A 22282-nucleotide genomic window follows, 5' to 3' on the forward strand; every position below is an offset into this window, starting at 1 on the left:
AGGAAAGAATGCGGGGAAAACAAAGGGAACGGCGTGTGGAAGTGGAAGATTGGAGAAAGTGAGATGGGAGGCGGGTGTTGGAAAAACAGAGAGAGGGAGGGAGGGTTGGGGGGGTTGAGGGAGAAGAAGGCGAGGTGCAAAATTCACGGAGAGCAAACAGATAGAGAGCGCATGAGTCAAGTTGAAAGAATGGGGACATGTTGAAGATGGAGGGAGGGGAAGAAGAGATGGAGGAAGGAGAAAGAGGAGAGATCAAGGGAGAAGAAGACAGGGGAGAGATGAAGGGAATCAATAAGAAATAAAGTCATTGGTTTACACAACACATTGGATTGCCTCAACACATGGGATTGTTTCAGCACGCTGGTCTGTATGGGGGAACAGCAGTAGAGTTGTTTATTTTACTCTCTTGCCAAATCAGACAATTTAGAATGTAGAACTTGGAATACTAATCCCTAAAATGACACATCTGTTGTCCACTGATTATAGCTTGGCAATAAGGTGTGAGTGTGAGTGTGTGTGTGTGTGTGTGTGTGTGTGTGTGTGTGGTGGGGGGGGGGGGGGGTTGTTAAGACTGCCCTAACCAAACATGTGGACTGTTAGGCAGCCAGACCTTGATCTGTCAGACTTGTGTCGCTGGGGACCAGAGCAGGCATGAGAGTTAGGGTTGCCTGGATCCCGTTTCATCACCGGCCCATCTGTTTTTGTGTGTTGGGGCTCAAGCCTAATCTGGGTGCGATTTTCCTCCGAAATCTCATCTGCGCTCGCTCTCGCTCTCGGCCACTTCCTTTTACTGCCTTGTCAGCCTCCATCAAAAAACGCTTTTCTCAAGAACTCGCACTGCCGTGGATGTGGGGGGGGGGGGGGGGATGGGCGACTAGATGTCATTTGTCCGGCTCCTTTCTCCTCCGTAAGAACACCGTGTACTTAACGGGTCAAGCTAAGGCCCACAATTTATCTGACAGCGCCAAAGACAAGATGGCACCCCAGTGTTGTCTCGTCAGATACATTGGTGGTGATTTCCATTTTAAAATGAGCTCCAGATGACTCAGGTTTGCATCAAAGGGGTGACTTTTGTGGGAGAAAAAGTGCTGTCAGCCTTTACATTATACATTATAGTTCTAGTAGTAATTAGTAGAATTAGTAATAATTCTACAATGGTTGTATAGACCCTTTCAATCTGTTTCTAAAGGATTAAGAAAAAGTCCAAAATCAACGCTGATACATTTAAATGAAAATGAATCAGACTTTCATGTAATGTTACAAGATTTTGACTTTAAACGTTTTTATTTTGTTTGTTCCCCAGTTACCATTAGCTCAGTGCTGTGCCACCGGAAAGGCCTTAGGAGGGCACATGTTTGCTTCTGCAGTTGAGAGAGTCTATAACCATCTGTGCATGGTTTTGGGGAAGCTTTGTGGAATTGTACTGTATATCATGTAACTGAATGCCAATCATAGTGGGCTTGTGTTTGTATGAGTGCACATAAATGTACGTGTATCAAAGTACTAAGTAGATATCTGATTGGTGATGTGGAACTGTGTGTGTGTGTGTGTTCCCTGTACTGCAGGCATCCTCCTGATGATGGCGCTGTGCGAGGAGGTGCACGTGTACGAGTACATCCCGTCGGTGCGCCAGACGGACCTGTGCCACTACCACGAGCGCTACTTCGACGCCGCCTGCACGCTGGGCGCCTACCACCCGCTGCTCTACGAGAAGATGCTGGTGCAGCGCATCAACACGGGCCCCGAGCGCGACCTCCGGACCAAGGGCAAGGTCACGCTTCCTGGATTCAGCACTGTCCAGTGTGACCCCTGAGCTCGTTTGGCTTTGAATGCCTCTTGGGTCAGATATTTTTTGCGATTTCTTTGAAAGAAAAAGAAAAGGAAAGAAAAAAAACATCCCTCTCTGCCAGACACACAGAATATTTTAAAAAGAGTTTTTTTTTTAAAAAAAGTGATTGAAGGTGCAATACCCAACCACACGAGAGGTGGAGGGACTCTTCAAGACAGAAATTAGGCTCATGACAGGGACGTCATCCATAGACTTGAAAAGGCAGAGAAAAAAAAAACTGTAAATGGTCTGCTTCCATAAGAAGGAAGTAGAACCTGTTTTTGCCCTCACTGATTGCATCTACTGAACTGACGGGGGAGGGGGAGGTAAAGGGTGTCTTAGGTTAGCAATAGAGTTGTTTTTAAGAGAGTGTTTTACTCCTGACTTTGGTGTTTTGCTGTTGTGTCTGTGTCCTGTGAGATTGCAAGGATTAAGGGTAGCCTGACCGAAGGCAGTGAACCGTAAAAGAAGATGTCTGCAGCTGATAGGTCTGATCGTGTAGCTCAGACCTGACCTTAAATAGAACTTGGTTACCATGGTCTGTAGGGGATGGGATTTTGTGGTATTTTAAACTGAATGTCTCTCAGTCACACCATTTCAAAACACACACACACGCACGCACACACACCACAACGAGCAAAAATAAAAAATAAAAAATTAATTGCCAGAGGCCTCATAACAAAGTCTAACATTAGACTGCAGCCAATATTTCACCTTTTGTTTCCTTGCTCCAGTGGAAATGGAGTGTCCTTACCCTCTCCCTGTCTGATAAGCCGCTGGCGAGCAGAAGTGCAATACACAGCCTGTGCCACTGAAGCCCCTTTGGCTGGAAAAGTGCGGCAGGCTGATACTCCCAACTTGTTCAGCTAGCACTTTGTGTGAAAGCAGTCTCTGTTCTCACAGAGGGTGGAAGACTTAGACCTCCGTGATTTAAGGACAGGATTGTGGTCACCAAAGTGTCCAGACTTTTCACCCGTGCTCTGTTACGCAACTGAGTCCGAGTATGTTGTTTCAGAACTTTGTGGAGACTTTGCTGATAATGATGTTATGGAGGCTCACAAGCCATTTCATGTGTCTTGATATGTGGAAAATTGCGATGGAATTATGGGAAAATTATCTTTTAACTGAATGTCGTCCATGAGTGATGTAAATAGATTTTTTTTTTCTTAAAGAGTGTAAAGTCCACCCATTCACCTGCCGTTTTTGTGTGTTATGACATGAAGTGTCCTCGTGTGAGGAAAGAGGTATTTGTTTTAGGTGTTTGGAGGTAGGAAGGGAATCAACTGGAGTTTTTTTTTTTTTAGTATTGTATATAGCAGTTCTTGTAAGCATTCACTCAGGTGTACAAATCACTGCACAGCTCAACTTTGATCATGTCGTGCCAGATGTTTTTCTTCTTTTTCTCATCACTCTTTTTTTTAAAACAACAAAGAAGAGGTGCAGTTAAACTGACACTGATTAAGAGAAATCTTCAGCCTTCCGGGCCAAACCAGTGCCTGTGCCAGGTGGGCGTTGTCCACCTGAGGTTGGATCAGGTGTATTTAGGCCAGGTGGGCGTTGTTGTTCACCTGAGATGGGATCAGGTGTATTCTGAGAGGAGGCACCTTACACCAGCTCTACTAAATGTAGTTTCCTCAGGCCACCTCTGAGCACCAACGCCTCCAGACTAATCCTGAACTCTACTGCATTCGCCATTGCTTCCATTTTGTTTTCTTCCATTCCTCTTCCTTTCTCTGCATGACTGTGATGGACAGAAGCTTGTTGATGTAATAAAGGAGAATTAGGGGTATGTGGAGATGCAGTGGTTTATAGGCTTTAGCCAGCATAGCTCCAACATCCGTCTTCCTCCACAGAACATCCCTCAACACCCCACGCTTTTCCCCAGTGGAATGCCAACAGATTGCCTTCTCTCAGTAAATGTCAGAAAATTATTATTATTATTATTATTATTATTATTATTATGGATTAAAAGGAGACATTTCTCACACAACAATACAACATTAATGCACATGTCCTTGAAATCTTTCTTTTGGAGTTGCATGATGCCTAAACTGTTCAAAGAGGACACAGCTAGGTTTTAATCTGAGAATGTGGGTTCTCATGGCAACAATGCAAATTCATTACATTTAAAAAAGGATGTGTCACTTATTGACATGTTTAGACTACTAAATGTAACATAGTAGCCAATTCCTGTAATCCACATACATAGACTTTTTTTTAGGTTGATACACCAAAATGACCACCTTACAAACCCTGGTCATTGACTAAGAATTACCCATTTCAGTTAAGCAAGATGTACTCCAAACTATTTTATATGTCATAAAAACGTGTCTTTTGAGACTCGCGAAGATTAGAATTGCTGTTTTCATATGTTACTAGCATTGTTGTGATGGATTTGTAAAAAAATAAAGAAAAGAAAAGGAAATAAAAAAATAGTTCATTGAATTCATAATCATAGTAAAATGCGGAGAGCATGCACTTGTTAGGAGGGCTGTAAACGTTACTTCTTGATCAGTGTTCTTGCTGTATGGAAACATAATAATCTTAGCATAGAAGTACTTTCACATGGCAAACCTGAAGTGGCTAGACAAGGCATACAAACCACACCACTGCTTCCACTGAACCATTACCCAACAAGGGTAGCACTGTGCCTTGCAGTGCCTGATCCATTTTTACTATTAGCTGTGTTAACCACAGTGTGTCCTGGATTTAATCTCCTCTTGCACGCTATCCGTGTTTGCTTCATTTGGACTGAAATGACACCAGGTCCACTGCTGTAGGGTTTGCCGAATTTCCACAACCCGACTGTAGCGCAGGACACCTAAACGACTCTGTTAGATCCATTGCACTGGAACAGATAACAATCGATCGTCTGAGTCTCTTTGGAGAGTTCCCTTTACCGACAGAGCAAGGGATGTATCTCTCCAGACGTACAGCCAGAAACACACTTGATCAAACCCAATGCCGCTATAGGCGGAGCAAAGGCGATGAAATCCTGATACTGTGCCAAATCGATTCTTTTTGTTTACTGCTGTTGTTTTGCTGTTTTGTTTTGCGGTGAATACGGTGCTGTGATACTGTAGTGACTTGGGCCAACAGCCAGCTGTGGAACACTCGTGAGCTCATGAAGAGGTGACACATGAAGGGTCACTGTCCATGTTGGCCATTTAATATACATCTAATGTACAAGCTCTCGCTCTCTCTCTTTTTCTCTGTCTCTCTCTCTCTCTATCTTACTTTCTGTCTGTACCACTTAGCCTTGACAAATTGATTTTCCTTAAACTTTCTTTAAACTTCCTTAAACTTTCTTGAGCTTACATGTGAAGAGTTTCAAATACTTTAGATGAAACAAAAACAAGTCAGTTCACGCTGTAAAGCCATGGCATCTTCTGTTGATGTTGTCTCGTTTGATTATGAAGTTTTCTTTTGTTAGACTTGAATCAGTTTGTGATTAATCATTTTTCAGGGCTTTGATTTTTTTTTTTTGGTTCTTAAAGATCTTCTTGTATGTTTGTTGTTTTATATTATGTAAATAAAGGGATTGCACATTGAAAAACTGAAGTCCTTACTTGAAATACTGTACACAGTCCTACAGTCCTTACTGATATACTGTACACACACCATACTTATGAATGTCTGAGATCAGTTGTAAGTTCCAGGAGCATGTGGGAAAATGTGTACTTTTAGAATCATCTAACCCTGTGACTATTCAATTTCTATTCAGAAGCCTACTGATTCAGTTGTTAAGCAGGAGCTACTTTTTAGTTTTTACAAAAACTATAATGACATCTCAAGAACCAGTGATTTGCAGAGTGATGCCAAACTAGCTAGAGGATAAATATCCTTAGGATTTTTATTCAGTCATTTGAACATTACTGGAGTGACTGTTGTGTTTTTCAATGGTAACCTCTTATCAGTCAATAGTGAAAGTGATTGACTGTATAACTGTTTTGACCATGAGACCATGGTGAAGTTAATTTCACTTTACCTATGAGTTCAAATAATAGGTGAGCGCACATGCATGTAGGCTATACTCTACTAGTGACAAACAGGTTTTTGGTAAAGCAAAGTTTAGTGTAATCCTTGTTGCATACGGTCTCACGTGCAGATTGATTGCTGTCAAATGGAATGACGTCATTCTCATTGGTTTAAAGGATGTTACAACCAAAACACACCTGACTGATTACGAAACATAACAACAACAAACAATCCCTTAGTGCCCAGCACCTGTAGCGTTTAATCACAAAATCCCACCATTAAATTAGTGAATGTGGACTGGCCACGCCTTTAATGTGTACAAACGTTATGCCTCTGACCATCCGTTTTTGAGGATAATAGGGCCCTTGGAGATTGAAAGTAAATTAAAGGTCCCCAAAGTCAGTCCCAATTCTCAGTTGAGATTTGAGAGGCGGTCTGGTGTTATCCAGGCTAACATCACCCTTAAGGCCTCTGAAAATCATCTCTTAAGTGTTTTCTCAGTCATGTTCAATTTGTGCCACCATGCTGACAATAATCATGATGCCAGTATCTGGTATTACAATGCACGATTACACACAGTTTTCAAAAATGACTGCCTCTCTGATTTTCTCAATATTTATTCAGATATCAGACCAGATGGCACCTTCCTCATATCTACACACACATCTAAGCTGGTGGGCATCAGGGAAAAATCCCATACTCCTAATCGTCCACAGTGCCGCGCAAAATAAAACCTTATTTTCGGCATCTTTCTTATTCCACATGGACCCTGTGATCTAAGTAGAAAGTTGTGTCCATACTGGTGGTGAGATGCCACCACTGGGCCCGACTGGACACAACTTCGGCCATAACCTTCGCCGCCCCTCCCCTACGCGCCGCGAGGCTATACTCTGACCAGTTCTTTGGGGGTCTGAGAGAAGGACACTTCCCGACTGCTTGGCATTTCCAAAAACCCATTTCTACGCTCAACGGGATATCCCAGTGAGAGTCGGGATTTTGCTTTTGCTGTGGCCTCTTGCCTCGTTCGCAGTAAATTGTTTTCTCTGTTGCTTCAGCCACAGGATGTACACCCCTGAAGTGTGATGATAACAGACTTGTCTGTTACTTCAGTTTAAATGATGTGTATTTTGGTGATGATAGGTATTATTTTTTAATATATCCAGGTGATTAGAATAGTACTGTTGTTGGCTCCATGTAGTTCTGTTCAATCATGTGAACTGTTGGTAATCCACTATAAACATCTGGCATGCCTCCTCTCGCAGAGCAAACCTCATTCTCCTCTTTAACGTTTACCCATCTAGTGCTTCATTATGCCATGGCAAAAGTTAGAGGATTATGTTCATAATTAGAGAAGAAGATTGAGCAGCATCCAGATCGCAATGACTACAACAGGTACTACAATGATAAAAAAAATAATACATTGCACCCATGCAGTGAAAAAGAATCTCTCCTCCTGTGTGGCGAGAGTAGTATGAAAAGGGGCGGTGGTAGTAGCATAGTGGCTAAGGAGCTTGGCTTGGCATGCTGCAACAAGTTGTGGGTTTAATTCCCGGCTTCCACTATTGAGCAAGGCTCTTAACCCCAAATTGGTACAGGACAGGTCAATGTAACACTGTTACAGTAACAGGGACAATGCAATCCCTTGTAATATAGTGCACGTACAGTACGTAAATAGTCCCTTTGGATGAAAAGTGTCTGGTGAATGAAGACATGTAAATGAAGTACTACAGAGTCGATAGTGCAGAGTGCTTGTTACCTGCTTGTTCATGAGTATGTAGATCAGAGGGTTGATGACAGTGCTGCTCTTGGCCAGGAGCGAGGGCACCACACTAGCGACGGGTGTGATGAGGCCGGGCTGCCCGAACGTGGCCATCATGGCCACCACTCCGTAGGGCGTCCAGCACAGCAGGAAGCACACCACCGTGGTGAGCACCATGAAGAGCACGTGGTACTCCCGCTTTCTGGCCGCGGTCCGTCGGATTTTCCCCACCTGCAGATTAGAGGAGATTAAGAGTGTGTACAGAAGAAGGACGGATATGTACGGTTATGTTTATTGGAGGAAATATTCACAAAAAAGCACAACCTGTAGCTCAAAGGTATACTGTAGCTCTATGCAGCGGTATAGAAATAATACTATACAGAGATACAATAAATACAGAGATAAACTAAATACTGTATAGAGATAAACTAAATACAGATACACTAAATAGTATGCAGGGATAAACTAAATACAGATACACTAAATACTATACAGAGATAAACTAAATACTATAGACACACTAAGTGCTATAATACTATGGCTCTGATTTACATAATCTATTCAAAAATAGAACATTATAACACAACATTATACAGCAATTCTACAACTCAAGTAACCCCCCTCCCCCAAACACACACACACACACATACACACCACCCACCCACCCCCCATTATTTTCATGAATTCACGGCGGTCATAATTACAGGCACACACTCTAATGGGCAGCTATGTTTGCTCTCAGGAGGGTTATTAGTGCACAATGCAGCGCAGCTTGAGTACCCACTAATCACCGCACTTCCCTGTTGTCCCTGCTCAAGTCCTCACAGAAACATGAACTCTTCATGTAAATAAGCATACTGTACTTTTGAAATAAGACTACTTACTGGGAGAGCGTTTGGAAGGAGTGGTGCATACATTAACATTCATGACATGTTAATTATTACTTCATTCTGTTACAATATATCATTAAACACAGAATGTTGAATTTCACTGACCACTGTGCAGAAATAACAGAATTAAAACATATCTTAATTTTTGTGTCCCGTTAAGTATCCCACTTTATTTAAAGACGTCACGCAGTGTATGTTGTTGGGAGGGTTCTCTTGACTGCGTCTATGATTTATGAGTGCATTTTGCCAAGCTGTGTGTGTGTTGTGATATAATGAAGGTGAATTTGTGTGTGTGTGTGTGTGTGTGTGCGTGTAGCCTACTGTGTGACCACATGAGTCAGTGGTCATCCAAGAAAGACGAGGCAACTCCATTATAAATGCCGAGACATGTCTCTGGGACCGTGAGCAGGTCAGAGATCAAGTCAAATGATGACAGTGCTACGGCTCCATCAAAGCCATGCAGTATTAATGTGCTTCAGTATCCTCCTGTGGGTTTAACCACAGTGAATCAAAACATCAACACGACCTTCAGCTCAAGGGCACACAGGCAGGCCCACATGTCATCCACTGTTTGTAACACCGCTGCCAAAGGTCTCCTACGTGAAGCCGAGGACTTGTCTCTTCGGCTTAGGAAGGATGAACCAGAGGTTAGAGGTGCATCATCTGTATGAAGAGGTGTGAATGTGTGTGTGTGTGTGTGTGTGTGTGTGTGTGCATTTGCATGTGAGTGATAACAAGCAGAAATTAAAGGAGCCCCCCCCTCCTCTCTCCCTCTATCTCGCTCTTCTTGTATCTATGACTCACTGCATGTCATGACATCTGTAATTTGCTTACTTCCAAATTGCAGATTTCTTTACAAAATCCATTATGAAACACCAAGATATAAGACTCTCTACAAACAACGTGTCACTACCTCAGTAATGTGAACTACAGTATGTTTATGTAAACGCCATCTCATATCTATATATATCCACATCTGACAATACAGTATCTAGTGAACTCTGGTGTATATCTTCATATATCCAAACAAGGCATACGCGAGCTTTTAATTGCATGACAATACTTACAGTGTGATATCTGCTCATCGATGAGGGAATACGATGTGAGAGGGCCATTAAGTGCACATGTGTGTGGTGTGTGAGCAGGTGTTCAACAATAGGCTTTTGCAGGTTTCTTGGTATAATCTCTCTTTACACTTCCAGAGTTTACAATACATTGGTTTTCCTGTAGAAACCCTCACCACACTACCACAGAAGTGTAATTACATTTTGAGCATTGTTAGTGGTATAAAATAGTAGAAGTGGCACCTAAGTACATGTAGTGATAATGCAAATTGACTTGTCTTGTCTTGTTCAGAACGCCACCAATTAACATAATTTTACACTTTAAATGATGGAGGTCGACTTTGAAAAACTGAGGAATTATTTCTAGTGAAGTTGCAATTTTGAAGAAAGTGAGGAAAAGTGATTTTCAGGCATATTAAAGTTATCACACAAATGTTGAACGGAGACAGAGGTCCCATTATGATAGAGATTATGGGATCGCTTGATACCTGCACTGCTCCAAATAAAGACGGCTTTATCCATCACGGACGGCCTGAAATAATGATAAGGATAACACAGGGGATTCAAACGAAAAAAGGATTGTCATTCAAAGGGCTTTTGTTATCTGAGTCCACACTTTCAGGGAGGATTTGACCAACAGGTTTGTTGTGTGAGCCGTATACGTCACAACGAGGGGAGAGGGACATAAACAAGAGCAGCCAGCGAAGATGAATTAGATTCAATAGATTGCCAAGAGACTGCATCTGCACCAGGGTCTTCATATTGCCAACGTAATATGGGGCGAATGTTACAGGCTCGGCAATATGATAGGAAATCTGGAAGAGCCATGACACCAGAATATTTGGGCTGCTGTGCTACAAGACTTTTCCAAGCCCTAGCAGATTTATTGTTCCAGATAAATGATGAAATAATTCCACCCAGCCTATTAAAAAAAAGACTTTGGAATAAACAGGAAGACTTTGACAAAGATATGTGAGTTTTGGGAGTATAGATCTTTTTTTACAGAGTTGATTCAGCCTGCTACAGACAATGGAATGGTTGAGGCTTGCTTATCTACTGTATGTCCATATATCTTTTGTAAACACTAATGCATTCCGATGCGTCACACGCAATGGGAGTTATAATGAATGTGACTTTGGCAGTCACGGAATCTAAACACAATGGTCAGCAGTGTCTCTGGCCAAACACCTTGGACACGTGTGTAAACAGTGACGTGTCTAGGCAGACCACCTGTAATCAGATCATCCCAGACGTAATCTTAAATCAAATGCATGAGACCAGTTTGTTTCAACCTGTGTCCCTAAAACAGGTGGTTTCCCTATTAGCTCATCTCTTGGCTGAGCAGTAGAACTAACAAGAATCTGCTGGGGTTTTTTTTAACTGAATGGTCACAACAAATCTGAGGTAGGACTTTTACTGTCTGAGGCTGTTTTTCCCATCTCTATTTACTCAAAATGAATGACTAACTGATGGACAAAATGTGCAAAGTTGGGTACAATGACATTGGCATACAATCTTTCCTATTTCCGTGATTTGTATTTATGCATGCCTTTTCAGTAGTAGGGCTAAGATTATGGAGCATATTGCACACAGATGTAGTATCTGGCATCTACAGTCTCTGCCAAAAATGAATTAAAGACTCAAAAGATGCACATAAATTTCATGAATTGATTTCAGGGTAGAATAAATAAAACACTACAGAATGTACACTGTAAACTTTAATTTGTTGACTTTATTTGTTGACTTCATTTAGGCAACCGATTGCCTCAAAATTTCCATCAAGTAGATCATTAATTTAAAGTTGTTAAAGCCGAAAAGAACTGACAACTTGTGTCATGGCAGTAAACTTGAGTACGGGTAACTCAAAATCATTAATTAGTTTGACTATAAAATGTTCAAACAACTTCAATGTCTGAGTTATGCTCAGAGAGCAGCACTCATTAAAACACAAGTATGTTCACAGTATGTTCACAATACTACACTGTAAAAATGTGTGTAGTGTACCCAGAATGCCACAGCCTCAATCTTAAAACAAAACACATAAAGGCTATACTATTGTTGTCATGTCTGTTGTTGTAATTATTTGTTGGTGCCACAAACTGTCAAGTGGATGACCATCCACAATAAGAATATGGCTTAAAGTATTGATTGTGCTGGAGACACAAAGATATTTAGTGGTGCACTGTTGACTTTGTGAATAGAAACGTACTTTTTACAACTATAGTTGCTACAGCGTTTAAATCCGTAATATGAAGTCCAAGAATCTTCACCTAATAAGGCGAACTAAATCAACTCCATCCTGGGAGAAATATACTGTATGTAATGCAAGTAAGCACTGAGTGTCCAACTTTGACACCTCCAAATGGACAGGTTAATACTAATTCAGAACGTAATCAATTGTGCATTGAAACAAGAAGGGAGCAATAACTACCCACTAAAATGCCTTTTGTATTCAAGAGGGGTCTTCTCCTTAATGGCAATCCTTATAATACTCTGAAAATTGCTGAAAATCATTTTGCCCATCAGTTCTACCATGTACTCATCCTAAGAGGCCACAACAAACATCAAAACCATCAAAAATAAGAAAGTAGCATTTCAATGACCCATAATCCCTAGAAGCAACTCACCAACATCACTCAACATGAGCATTACCATCACCACACAGGCACACATTTTGTTAATACTCTAAGTGATAAAACATTTTCCTGTAGGCTGTTCCCTATTCAGTTCACCTTGCTTACGCTTTGAGAAGTACGGAACTGGAAGCGTGTAAAAAGGGACTTAGGTGTGATTTACTGGCAAATGGGAGAATTTGACCCAAAAGACACCTGTTAAGATGACTCATTTACAGTGTAATCTCGCTATACACTTCAGAATATAGCAAGATAGTGTGATCATTTTGATGTGGTCTCTAATTTACTCGCTTCATAAAACTTCAACAAAACAATCTTCAATTTACAATTTGCAATACAGAATCAGACATATTCAAAATGTTTTTTTCCACCTCACATGTTTTCCACATGTTGTAGGTGATTGATCACATTCTCACAACAAGATTCTCCAATAAATCAGTGAAACACTCCTATGACTATGCATTCTGATCATGTCTTTTGACTTTCTCTGCCCCATCAGAAATGCCCTCTTACCACATGAAGAAAACAGGTAAACAAGGTTTGTAGTCTTGCTACTTGTTATTCTCTACACTCGGCAGCAGACTTGTGGCTCTGAGCTGTTTTCTGACAAGATATCACAAGCAAAAAGCAACAGTTTGAGTGCATTTTCGCGCACAACTGCTGTCCACACCACAACTTGCATTCCTGATGAGTATTTTTAAGATACATATTTTGGATAGAAGACAACATACAGCAAGGTGACAGCATTTCTGCTACTGCTACACACACCTCCACGATGCATGACAATATATAGGTTGCAATAATGCATGCAAACTCAAAGGAGACTGAAAGCATCAAAATGGCGTGGGAAAAAAGGTAACTACCGGTATGCTAATGTGGTCTGTTCACATTCAGTGTCTGATGGAGCATTGCCATGTATGACCAGGGGAAGCTCTGATATGCTCTGAAGCAAGGAATGTATCAGTCATAACTCTTGTAAGAGCTGTTCTGTTGTGAAAATCATAAAATAGCAAAGTGGAGTGGACCTTTTTTTTTGTTTGAAGTCTTAGTAGAGTCGGGCATTAAATAATGTATGACTGCATGAAACTAGTCTAACCAAAACCTTCCTCATCAGGCTGCATGACAATCAAGACTGAATGACTGCAGGCAAACCTGTGTAAAGTAGCCTGTAGACAAGACCAATTAATACATTAAAATAATACTTGTACATCTTTAATAACTTATTTTAGGTAAGCAGTATACTGATGAGCCAGTCTTCCATTCTTTAGTAAAAGGACAGTAATTTATGAACAATCCTCTTACAGAAGCCAGTGTTCGTGCTGCTCAAACATCTGAAACTGGAGGGAGAGCTGAACTCTCGACCCTTTCCACTGGGGTTTCAATTTAGTGCACCCACGTCTACGTTGCGATAAGAAAAACAAATTACAACACGGTGAGATGAAAGTGACTTCTGAACAGTTTAAGCACACAACTAATCCAGCATGTTTACAAGCAGAAGTCTGTAAGGCAGCTGCTGTTGTGTCTGGGTAGTTTTATTCAGTTGTGCTGCCCCTGAACTGTTGACCCTGTGCGGACACGCACACACTCACTGTGTCTTTCCTATGTCCTTCCTATACTCATTCAGTTACAATCAAGCACTCGAACAAAAGATGCCATACTGTAAGAGGCTGTGATGTAAACAACAACGACACCAACATGATGAGGTAATATTTTCAATCAGAGGGCACTTTCTGAGTGGAGCAAATAGTCTATTGATCCATTTGGTGACCTTTAAGATAACATTGATGAGGGCATTGTTCAGTGCTATTGCAAAGGCTTATGCTAATGGGGAAAAAACAAACCAAAGTAAATTAGACGATGAACGCGACAAAGAGGTATATCTGGCTCAACCGAAACCTCTCACAATTACGATGACGTCGACCATGCACTGGAGTAATCGGAGTAATTGGAAAAGATGTCACATGTGGACACATAAAACTGACTAGAGAGGTTCTTTTACCAAGAAATAAGGAATTTGAGCTACGGTAGAGATCAGGGAGCGAAGGTAAAATCCTAAAATATATTCCTCAAGTCCATGAGGAGGCCACGGGGAAGAGGCACAGGTCTGTGAAGATAACTACTGGGCTGGTCACCCTATGGGGCTGGTTCATAGGTATAATCAGAAGTAAGTTGGTAGAAAGTCCCATTAAGTCAGTGGAAAACCAATGATTTCAAGATGGTTGTTTTTTTCTTAGCCCCCAAAAGTTGTAAGTGACACATGGTGGACACCCTATACGCCTAGAAAAAGCTGATGGATTGAATTTTAAATCAGACCCGTCAGCTGTGACTTTGATGTTCTTAGAAGTGGCTGATATCCTGACATCAGACTACATCGATGTCAGAAGACAGTTTGAGTCCATGCAGACATCCTCTGCTGATAAATCCTCAGCTTATTTTTACCATTTTCTGAAAAGGATGTCATTAGTACATTTGTAGATCTAAGACGTCACTTTTTTTCTGTCAATTTACATGTTCAGAAGAAGAGGAAGAAAATGATGGTTAAATCTTGACTTATTAATATCAATTTGACCAAATAATTCAAAATAAAGTTAAATATTAGCTCTGTGATCCTTCTTTAAGCATGGGGTTCCATCACCAGGTGACAGTCAGCATTTCAACCCTTCAATCCATTTGGAGACCCCAAAGTAGATACAACAGACGGGTGACTAAAGCACTAAGATCATGCAAATACCAGTTTCTGTCTGCCCACAGAGATCTCAATATTCATTCTGTAATTAGTTCTGCAAAGCAAACCAATTTGATATAATTTGACACCTGGATGACCAACTCTGACTTTCTACCAATTCTGTCTGAAACTGACAAAACATTATGAAACTAAACAACGCAGCAAAACTGCATTTTGTACTGAGACAAAATTACAGGTGTCAAAGCAAGTAAAGACCAAAGGCTACTTCACATGCATAGATGAGTCAGTTTGCAGGGCAGAGGCAGTGGGATAGCAAGCTATTTTCATCTGTTGCTAAGGTAGACTTTTCTCTGCCACATACCTCAGTCCCTGAAGACACTGAGTGACTCTTGCCTTTTTGTGTGGGTTTTCATTCTGAGTATTTTATTTTCCGGTGGACAAGCTTTTGCTCTTTAGCATATTTCTGATTTGATACAGCCATTAGTCAAGAGTCACTCTTAGGAATAGATGTCAGATCAAAACACTTTCCCATTCCTCCTATAAAAGCACCTACTGCAAACCCATTACATCCAACATGCTTTTTCAGCTCCTCACCCACCTCGTTACCACTTTTGAGTGACTCTGTGGTCAACAAAGTGGGTCTCAGTGATGGACGACTATCTGTGAGATAGTTTACATTTCTCATAGATATTTCTTTACACTGGAGGCAAAAAAAACTCCAATTGGTGATTGTTCAGATGCTTAGACATTTGCAAAACAAAACAGACTCTGGCACATGATTCTAGATTATTATGCCATTTTCACTTCCTATAAAACACCACCACATTTGCCACTTTATCAAAAGTAGAAGGAAAGCTCAAAATTAAAACCAGAGTGCCTGAAATAGAGAACAAGGCTTCGTCATGTTTAGTGATCTCCGGCCACAAGCTAGGGATTAAAAGAAAATGACCGGATCATGTGAGCAATTTTCTGAATCACTAAGCAATTGCAGGCCGGTCATTTGGCAAAAAACAGCTTCTCAACACGCTTGAGTGAGCACAGCTGGCAGCAGTGAAGTAGAGAGACCATAACAGAGGCCAAGTGGTCAAACTATATTATTTCTAGTTTATCGGATATTTTGAGTTATGACTTAATTGACCAAAAGTTCCTCAAATACTTAACCAAAGAATACAACCAATTTGAGCTGAAATGGTAGTATGACAGTATAACAGTGGTAGCCTAGTAGTCCTTTTAATGACCTTTACATAACCCTACAATAGCACAGCAGCTAAAAAGGTACAAAAGGCTGGAGAGGTCAGTTGCATTGTCTTCTGATCACGAGAAAACGGACCCCCATGTTCTTATGTGCAATAGAATAAACACATTGACCTGGTTAACCTTCAGCCTTCAGCAAATCAACTAATTGATCTATTAATACAAGTTCTGGTTTAACATTATGTTATCTAAGCACTGTGCTATTGAAAAAAATCTTGAACAAAATTTGACAATATTAAGGACATTGCCTCATCATCCTTGATTGATTAGCACCAGTTGCTATGCTGCTTTTTGCTGCCAGTGGCTTTTCGAAATGTAAAACCCTGCTCCCAGTATCTGACAAAACCAGTTCTTATTCTAGACCCGCTCAAAGTTGGCACTGAGGTGGAACCTGTTCTCCTGACCCAGAGCCGGGTATTTAATAGTCTGGCTATCACCTTACTAAGCTCAATCTTTTAAGTTTGAACATTAGTATGGGGGGTCTACGCTTTATTTCTACTGCATGAGAGGCGTGCTCTCTCGGAGGAGTGTCGGGATTGTCAAGATATATTGGCATCGTTCAAATGACTTTACGATTGGATAGTCCTTCAACCAATCAGACCAACGATCCGGTGCGTCTTTTGGATAAGCTAGTTTGTGATTGGAGCCAAAGGTTGTGGACAGGAAGCAGGGGAGATAGATGTGCAGGTTTCCTGCCTGAGCTGCCGGGTGATATCCAAATTCGCCAGCAGGTCAGGCAGGGTTCACCCAGTCTAGTTTTCTAACATACTCAATCACAAGGAATAAGCTCTGTCCAGAAACACTCACGTCATTTGTTGTTTTATTGCCGATTTCCAGATATGCTAAATGTGTTTGTAGGTGATGCCCCACATCACCAGTAGTCGGTCATTAGCCTACATTGTTAATAATATGAAATCGGACGGTCGTACAAAGTACACACACACACACACACACACACCACACACTTACGTACCTGCTTGACAGCGAGCAGCAGCCTGCTGTAGCAGTAAACCATGATCAGCACGGGCAGCCCGAAACAGAAGATGAAGAGGCAAATGATGTAGGAATGCGAGGCGGACGTGCGCAGCGTCCACGTCACAGAACAGCTGGTCCCTGCCCCCTCGAGACCGTAGCTGCTCCAGCCGAGTAAAGGCATCACGGTCCAGAAGAGCGAGTAGAGCCAGATCCCACCGATGGCCAGCAGCGGTCGGCGGTAGTTGGGCCCTCGTTTGTGGTAGACCGTTAACGTGCTGTACCGGTCGTAGGAGAGCACCACCAGCGATATCAAAGACACAATTCCTGATGGAGAAGAGATAAAACAAGGGTGAGGATATGTAAGGCAACTCAAATCAACTTATATTTAAAGGGACAATTCATCGATTAGCATGAAGCTTTGTTTTTGAATGGTCCTACATCATTCCCTCAGTTTGCCTTGAGATGGGAGAAATGCGGATTTCAATGTTGGACTTCCTGCTTTCAATGATGCAAAAATTATCATTTTACATCATTGAAAGCAGGAAGTCCTATTCATGGGTTTCATTGAAATCCGTATTTCTCCCATCTCAAGGCAAACTGAGGGAATGATGCACGACCATTCAAAAACATGACTGGTTTTCTAAAGATACAAAGCTTCATGCTAATCGGTGAAGTGTCCCTTTAATGCTCACATGGGAGTTTTACCAGGAAAACTGAAATACATGAGCATCTATAGTCTGACCAAAAGAGGTTTAGAAATAAATAGTGATATCAGTTAAAATACCGTACATACATAAGTTTAATACATACAGACAGTATATGTGATGGTGTTATTGTGCCGCGATCATAGCTGATAAATCGTGGCAATTGTGGCCTCTGTTTTAGAATGTTGTTGTTCACATCTGCAATACCGATCCTCCTTTTTTACAACCATCTTAGCACACACAAACACAAAACGCCGGACAAGAAGATTGTCGGTTTACACCCTAAACCAATGGTGGGAGACCAAGGCCTGTGGCCAAATCGACTGTCACTATTGACAAGGTTGCAATTTTCAACCACAATAGCCCATCTTATCTCAGGGCAGGCTACTGAGAGGACTCCAGTACAATGGAGTTTGACATTCTGACTGCATCTGGGGAAAGAAACACAGGGCTGGCCTTTGTGTTGTGCGATATACAGCCAGGCTGTTACACAAGTGCTCTGAGTTCCAACCCCTCTGGCCCTTCTGTATGTCCGTATGTAAGGTTAGATGGGACAGAGGATGGTGCCATGAGACAGAGACAAAGACAACAGGAGATATATATATTCTTTGCCCTGGCCATATATATACAGTATACAGTATACACACACACACACACACACACACATATATGAAGGGCAAAGAACACACACACAGAGACACAGACACACACACACACACACACAAATATATGAAGGGCAAAGCAAAAGGAAAGGTGAGCGTTGGGAAAGAAAGACTCAGTCTGTGGGCACTGCCTGCCAGCTCCCATTCATCACCGGGGGACCCAAGTGGCGCAGCGGACATATTTTGGCAGCACCAGGAGCACCTGGCGTCCTCTTAAAGCCCTGACCTTTGTGACCGTCTCGCCGCACTCTCTGCACTCAGAAGCACATCCATTACAACACAACTCCCAACTCTCAACTCTCCCCTTCCTCCATTTGGTCGTCTGAAGCGGCTGTAAGTGGGTTCCAGAGGAGAGGACAAATCTCCATGGAGATTCCTGGGCTTGGCTGCAGAATGGTTTGGATTAAAAACCTTCATATTAACTAAGCATATCCTTCTCATTACTGTCAATATAATTTGAGTCATATTTGCCAATATGAGTCTACACACCACTAAAAAAAAACCTTTTAAAAAACACTTGTCACTTATGTACAATTCTCCACAATCTAGTTACTTTGGTACATCATAAAACCACTATCTAATTCGAACAAACAGCAAATGCTTTTGCAAGTCTTTGCAACTGACTGTACAAGTGCCTACTGTTTTTTTTACAAATCAATTGGTTGTGTCATCTTGGTCAAAATGCATTACACTGACATTATATGCAAAAGTGCTGATCCAATGCTGATCCGATGCTGAACGAGATAGTGCTTTATGATGTACCAAAGCAACTATATTATGTGGAGAAAAGCACTATGTAATCTATCAAGGTGCAAAATGTGGCAAATGTCTTTTGGAGAACATTAGATCAACCAGTGATTAACCAGCTCTAAAGATCAAAGGTAATAGAAGAGCACTGCTAGTCTGCCAAAGTGATGTTTCATTTGTTTGCACTACAAACATTTTTGTAATATTTCCTTACTCTAAAGTGCTGCAGAATTGTAAAGCAGCACATTCTTTCTGCTGCATTCCATCATCTGCCGACAAATATAAAGCACTATAAAGCAATGTTTCACAGCTGATACAGTATATGCCACTCAGAGAGTAGCATTACAGGTTCAATCACAATGGCAAAGTTCTGTTGTATTGACAAAATGACTAAGCATTTTTACTATCTTACAAACAAATGGACAAAACAATCAAAACAATGGCCATGTTTGAGCCATGTTTTTGTAGGTAATCCACTGTGTGATGCAGTGTACAAATGTGTGGAAAGAAATGCACTTACTGGTGCACAAACATTAACAATGATTGACAAATGTACCAAAGAGACTAGGAAAAACTATAATGTCAAGTCAATCTTCATTGATTCTTCTCACGCTGCAAACACACACACACACACACACACACACACACAGACGCACACGTGAACTGAATTACTTATCCAGTTACGCTATTATGTAATGGGGGCAAAGAGATGTGCAGAACAGACTTAATAGGTTCAGGCCCCCCATCAGAGAAACATGAGATTCCCCTTGCTGTCCCAGGACACTGGAGGAGATGACTCCATGCTGCAGCAAAGGATGAGCAATTTGTACAGCATCAATATAGCATTACAGAGCCCCTCCAAGGCAGTCTCTCTGCCGATTGATAAAAGCAGACTGAGGATGTCTCATAGTGACGCAGAGAGACCGCGCTAACTGAAAGAACATACGACACAGGAAGGTGCTTTCAATAAAATAGCAGGCTGAACGAAGGGGGGGAGGTGAAGACGGAGAGGTGGATAGGGAAAAGAAAAAAAAAAACGACGGCTGTGACGTGAGAGACAAGAGCGAGGCAGCGACGGCAAACGGCTCGAGGAGCGAACGCTTGCGAGCGCGCGAAGAGTGCGAAAGATCAGAGGCGCTAACGTCGTTCCAGGTGGCGGCGATGAGTGCCGCAGCACGGCAGCAGGCCCTGTGATGTGGGGACCTGCTGGGAAAATCTGCGGGGTTGAGTGATGAGCACCGTGATGGGTTGGCTGGGGAAACTCCTGCCATTTTTCCTGACACGTCCGCCTCGCTCGCCCAGCCATTAGGTGCTTCCTGCAGCGCCGGCGGGGGGGCAGATTAATAGGCGAGAGTCGCCAGGGAGAGAGGAGGAGGAGGGAGGTGGGAGGTGGGATGCATGACGCAAGACACGCATGTTACACAAGGAGGACAAGAATAACCGCTGCAAATAAAGCTGACAATGGGGAGACCGGAGGAGACAGTCTTGGCCCTGGTGTTGTCTCTGACTTTCACATACACAGAGCGAGAGAGAGAGAGAGAGGGGGGGGGGGGGAGAGAGAGGGGGAAGAGAGAGAGGGAGAGAGGGCATCTCCATTAGAGGGTTATTGCACTAACAAATCTTTCACTTACTCTTGTGCCAAATGAGGCATGGAGACTGGTTAATAGTATCAGTAGAGAGTAGAGAGAGTAGAGACATTCAAGTCTTGCAAGCAAATAAAAAACACACACAAAAATACCCACACACTACAGTATCCAGATTGCAAATACTATCATTATTGAGCACAACACAGTAACCTTGCCATTCGTGCATCCCTTCTTTTTCTGTCTAAACCACACACAATATCCAGAAGGGAAAATATTCAAACAGTTCAGACAACTGTTCAGTGGAAACATATTGGCTATCACTGGCTGACAGTGTGTTGAGGCTGCTCAACCTAACCTGGCCAAAAGGGCTTTTTAAAAACTAAATCAAAGGTTAAGTGCAACTCCACATTTTCTATTCTTCTGGAGAGAACAGAAGTCCCTTATCTCAGCCATGTGACAGTGAGACCCCAAGACAGCTGTGGCCCTGAAGATAAACAGGCTTTTGGCAAAATCAATTAATTGATCACCAGAGCTATGGATTTCCTTCTACAGTATGACCCATCTAAGATTTTGGCTTGATAGCAGTGGATTCGGAAATGTAATTTAGGATATTGCATTTATAGAGTGTGTGTGTGTGTGTGTGTGTGTGTGTGTGCGCGCGCATGTGCATGCATGCATGAGTGTGTGTGAGTGTGTGTGTGAGAGAGAAAGAGAGAGAGAAAGAATTATATCTTTCTTTCTGTGTTTTAGCATGTGAAAAAATGGGAGGCAGTCAATCCTTCCAGTAAAGGACAAAAGCACCAGAAAAGAAAACAGATGCTATTTTTATATGGTACCATATGTTATCTGCCTGTTTGTTGATATGCATGCGTTGTATCCAGTGCAGATTTTCACTGTGCAGGCATGTTTTGTATCACGCCAATGAAGCATTTCTAAGTTAGGTGTTAGCAGAGCTGGCATCAGATAAATTCTAAGAGGGACAGGCACTTCTATTAAGAATTTATCCTTCAGTGTTTTTCGTTTTTAAAGTGTTCTGCTAAGTACCATGGCAAAAGAAGATGAAAAGGCTGTAAAGCTGTCAGCATTACTCGCCTGTTAGGCCACACGTTGGCTTTGTAACTACTTCTATTTTCATTCCTGAGGAAAGTCATTTTGAGAAATGTGAAAAGTCAAATACTTATGTTTTATACAACAAGAAATTGATTACTCTCATACTGAAACTAATAGCCCGTTGTGAACAGGCAATTGGTTTTATGTATTATTTCTTATTTTATTCTTATGTGTTTGTGCAGTGTGTGTCCATGCGAGTGTATGTGTAGCATGTGTACATATGTGTTTGTGAGTACAGTATGTGCAGTGTGAGTGTGTGTGTGTGTCAGTGTGTTTACTATGTGTGTCTGTGTCTATGTGCAGCGTGTGTGTGTGTGTGTGTGTGTGTGTGTGTGTGTGTGTGTGTGTGTGTGTGTGTGTATTCCTGCTGCCGTGTTCACGCTAGCATTTTATTTAATGTCAAACT

General features: G+C 41.9%; 2 protein-coding genes across 3 annotated transcripts in view; one reads left to right on the forward strand and one right to left on the reverse strand.

Moving 5' to 3' along the window:
- Positions 1 to 5378, forward strand: part of st6gal2a (ST6 beta-galactosamide alpha-2,6-sialyltranferase 2a) — a 57596-nt gene extending 52218 nt beyond the window's left edge. For both annotated transcript variants that reach the window (XM_062534397.1, XM_062534398.1), the window contains exon 7: positions 1566 to 5378. In XM_062534397.1, the coding sequence (XP_062390381.1) occupies positions 1566 to 1813 (248 nt within the window). In that variant the 3' untranslated portion in view covers positions 1814 to 5378. The remainder of the gene's footprint in view (positions 1 to 1565) is intronic.
- Positions 1 to 22282, reverse strand: part of tmtops2b (teleost multiple tissue opsin 2b) — a 28483-nt gene that overhangs the window by 661 nt on the left and 5540 nt on the right. The window contains exons 2-3 of the mRNA XM_062534399.1: positions 17066 to 17391; positions 7563 to 7796 (exon numbers count right to left, since the gene is read on the reverse strand). Of these exons, the coding sequence (XP_062390383.1) occupies positions 7563 to 7796; positions 17066 to 17391 (560 nt within the window). The remainder of the gene's footprint in view (positions 1 to 7562; positions 7797 to 17065; positions 17392 to 22282) is intronic.

Source organism: Sardina pilchardus, chromosome 4 (assembly GCF_963854185.1).
Source record: "Sardina pilchardus chromosome 4, fSarPil1.1, whole genome shotgun sequence".
NCBI classification, from domain to species: Eukaryota; Metazoa; Chordata; class Actinopteri; order Clupeiformes; family Clupeidae; genus Sardina; species Sardina pilchardus.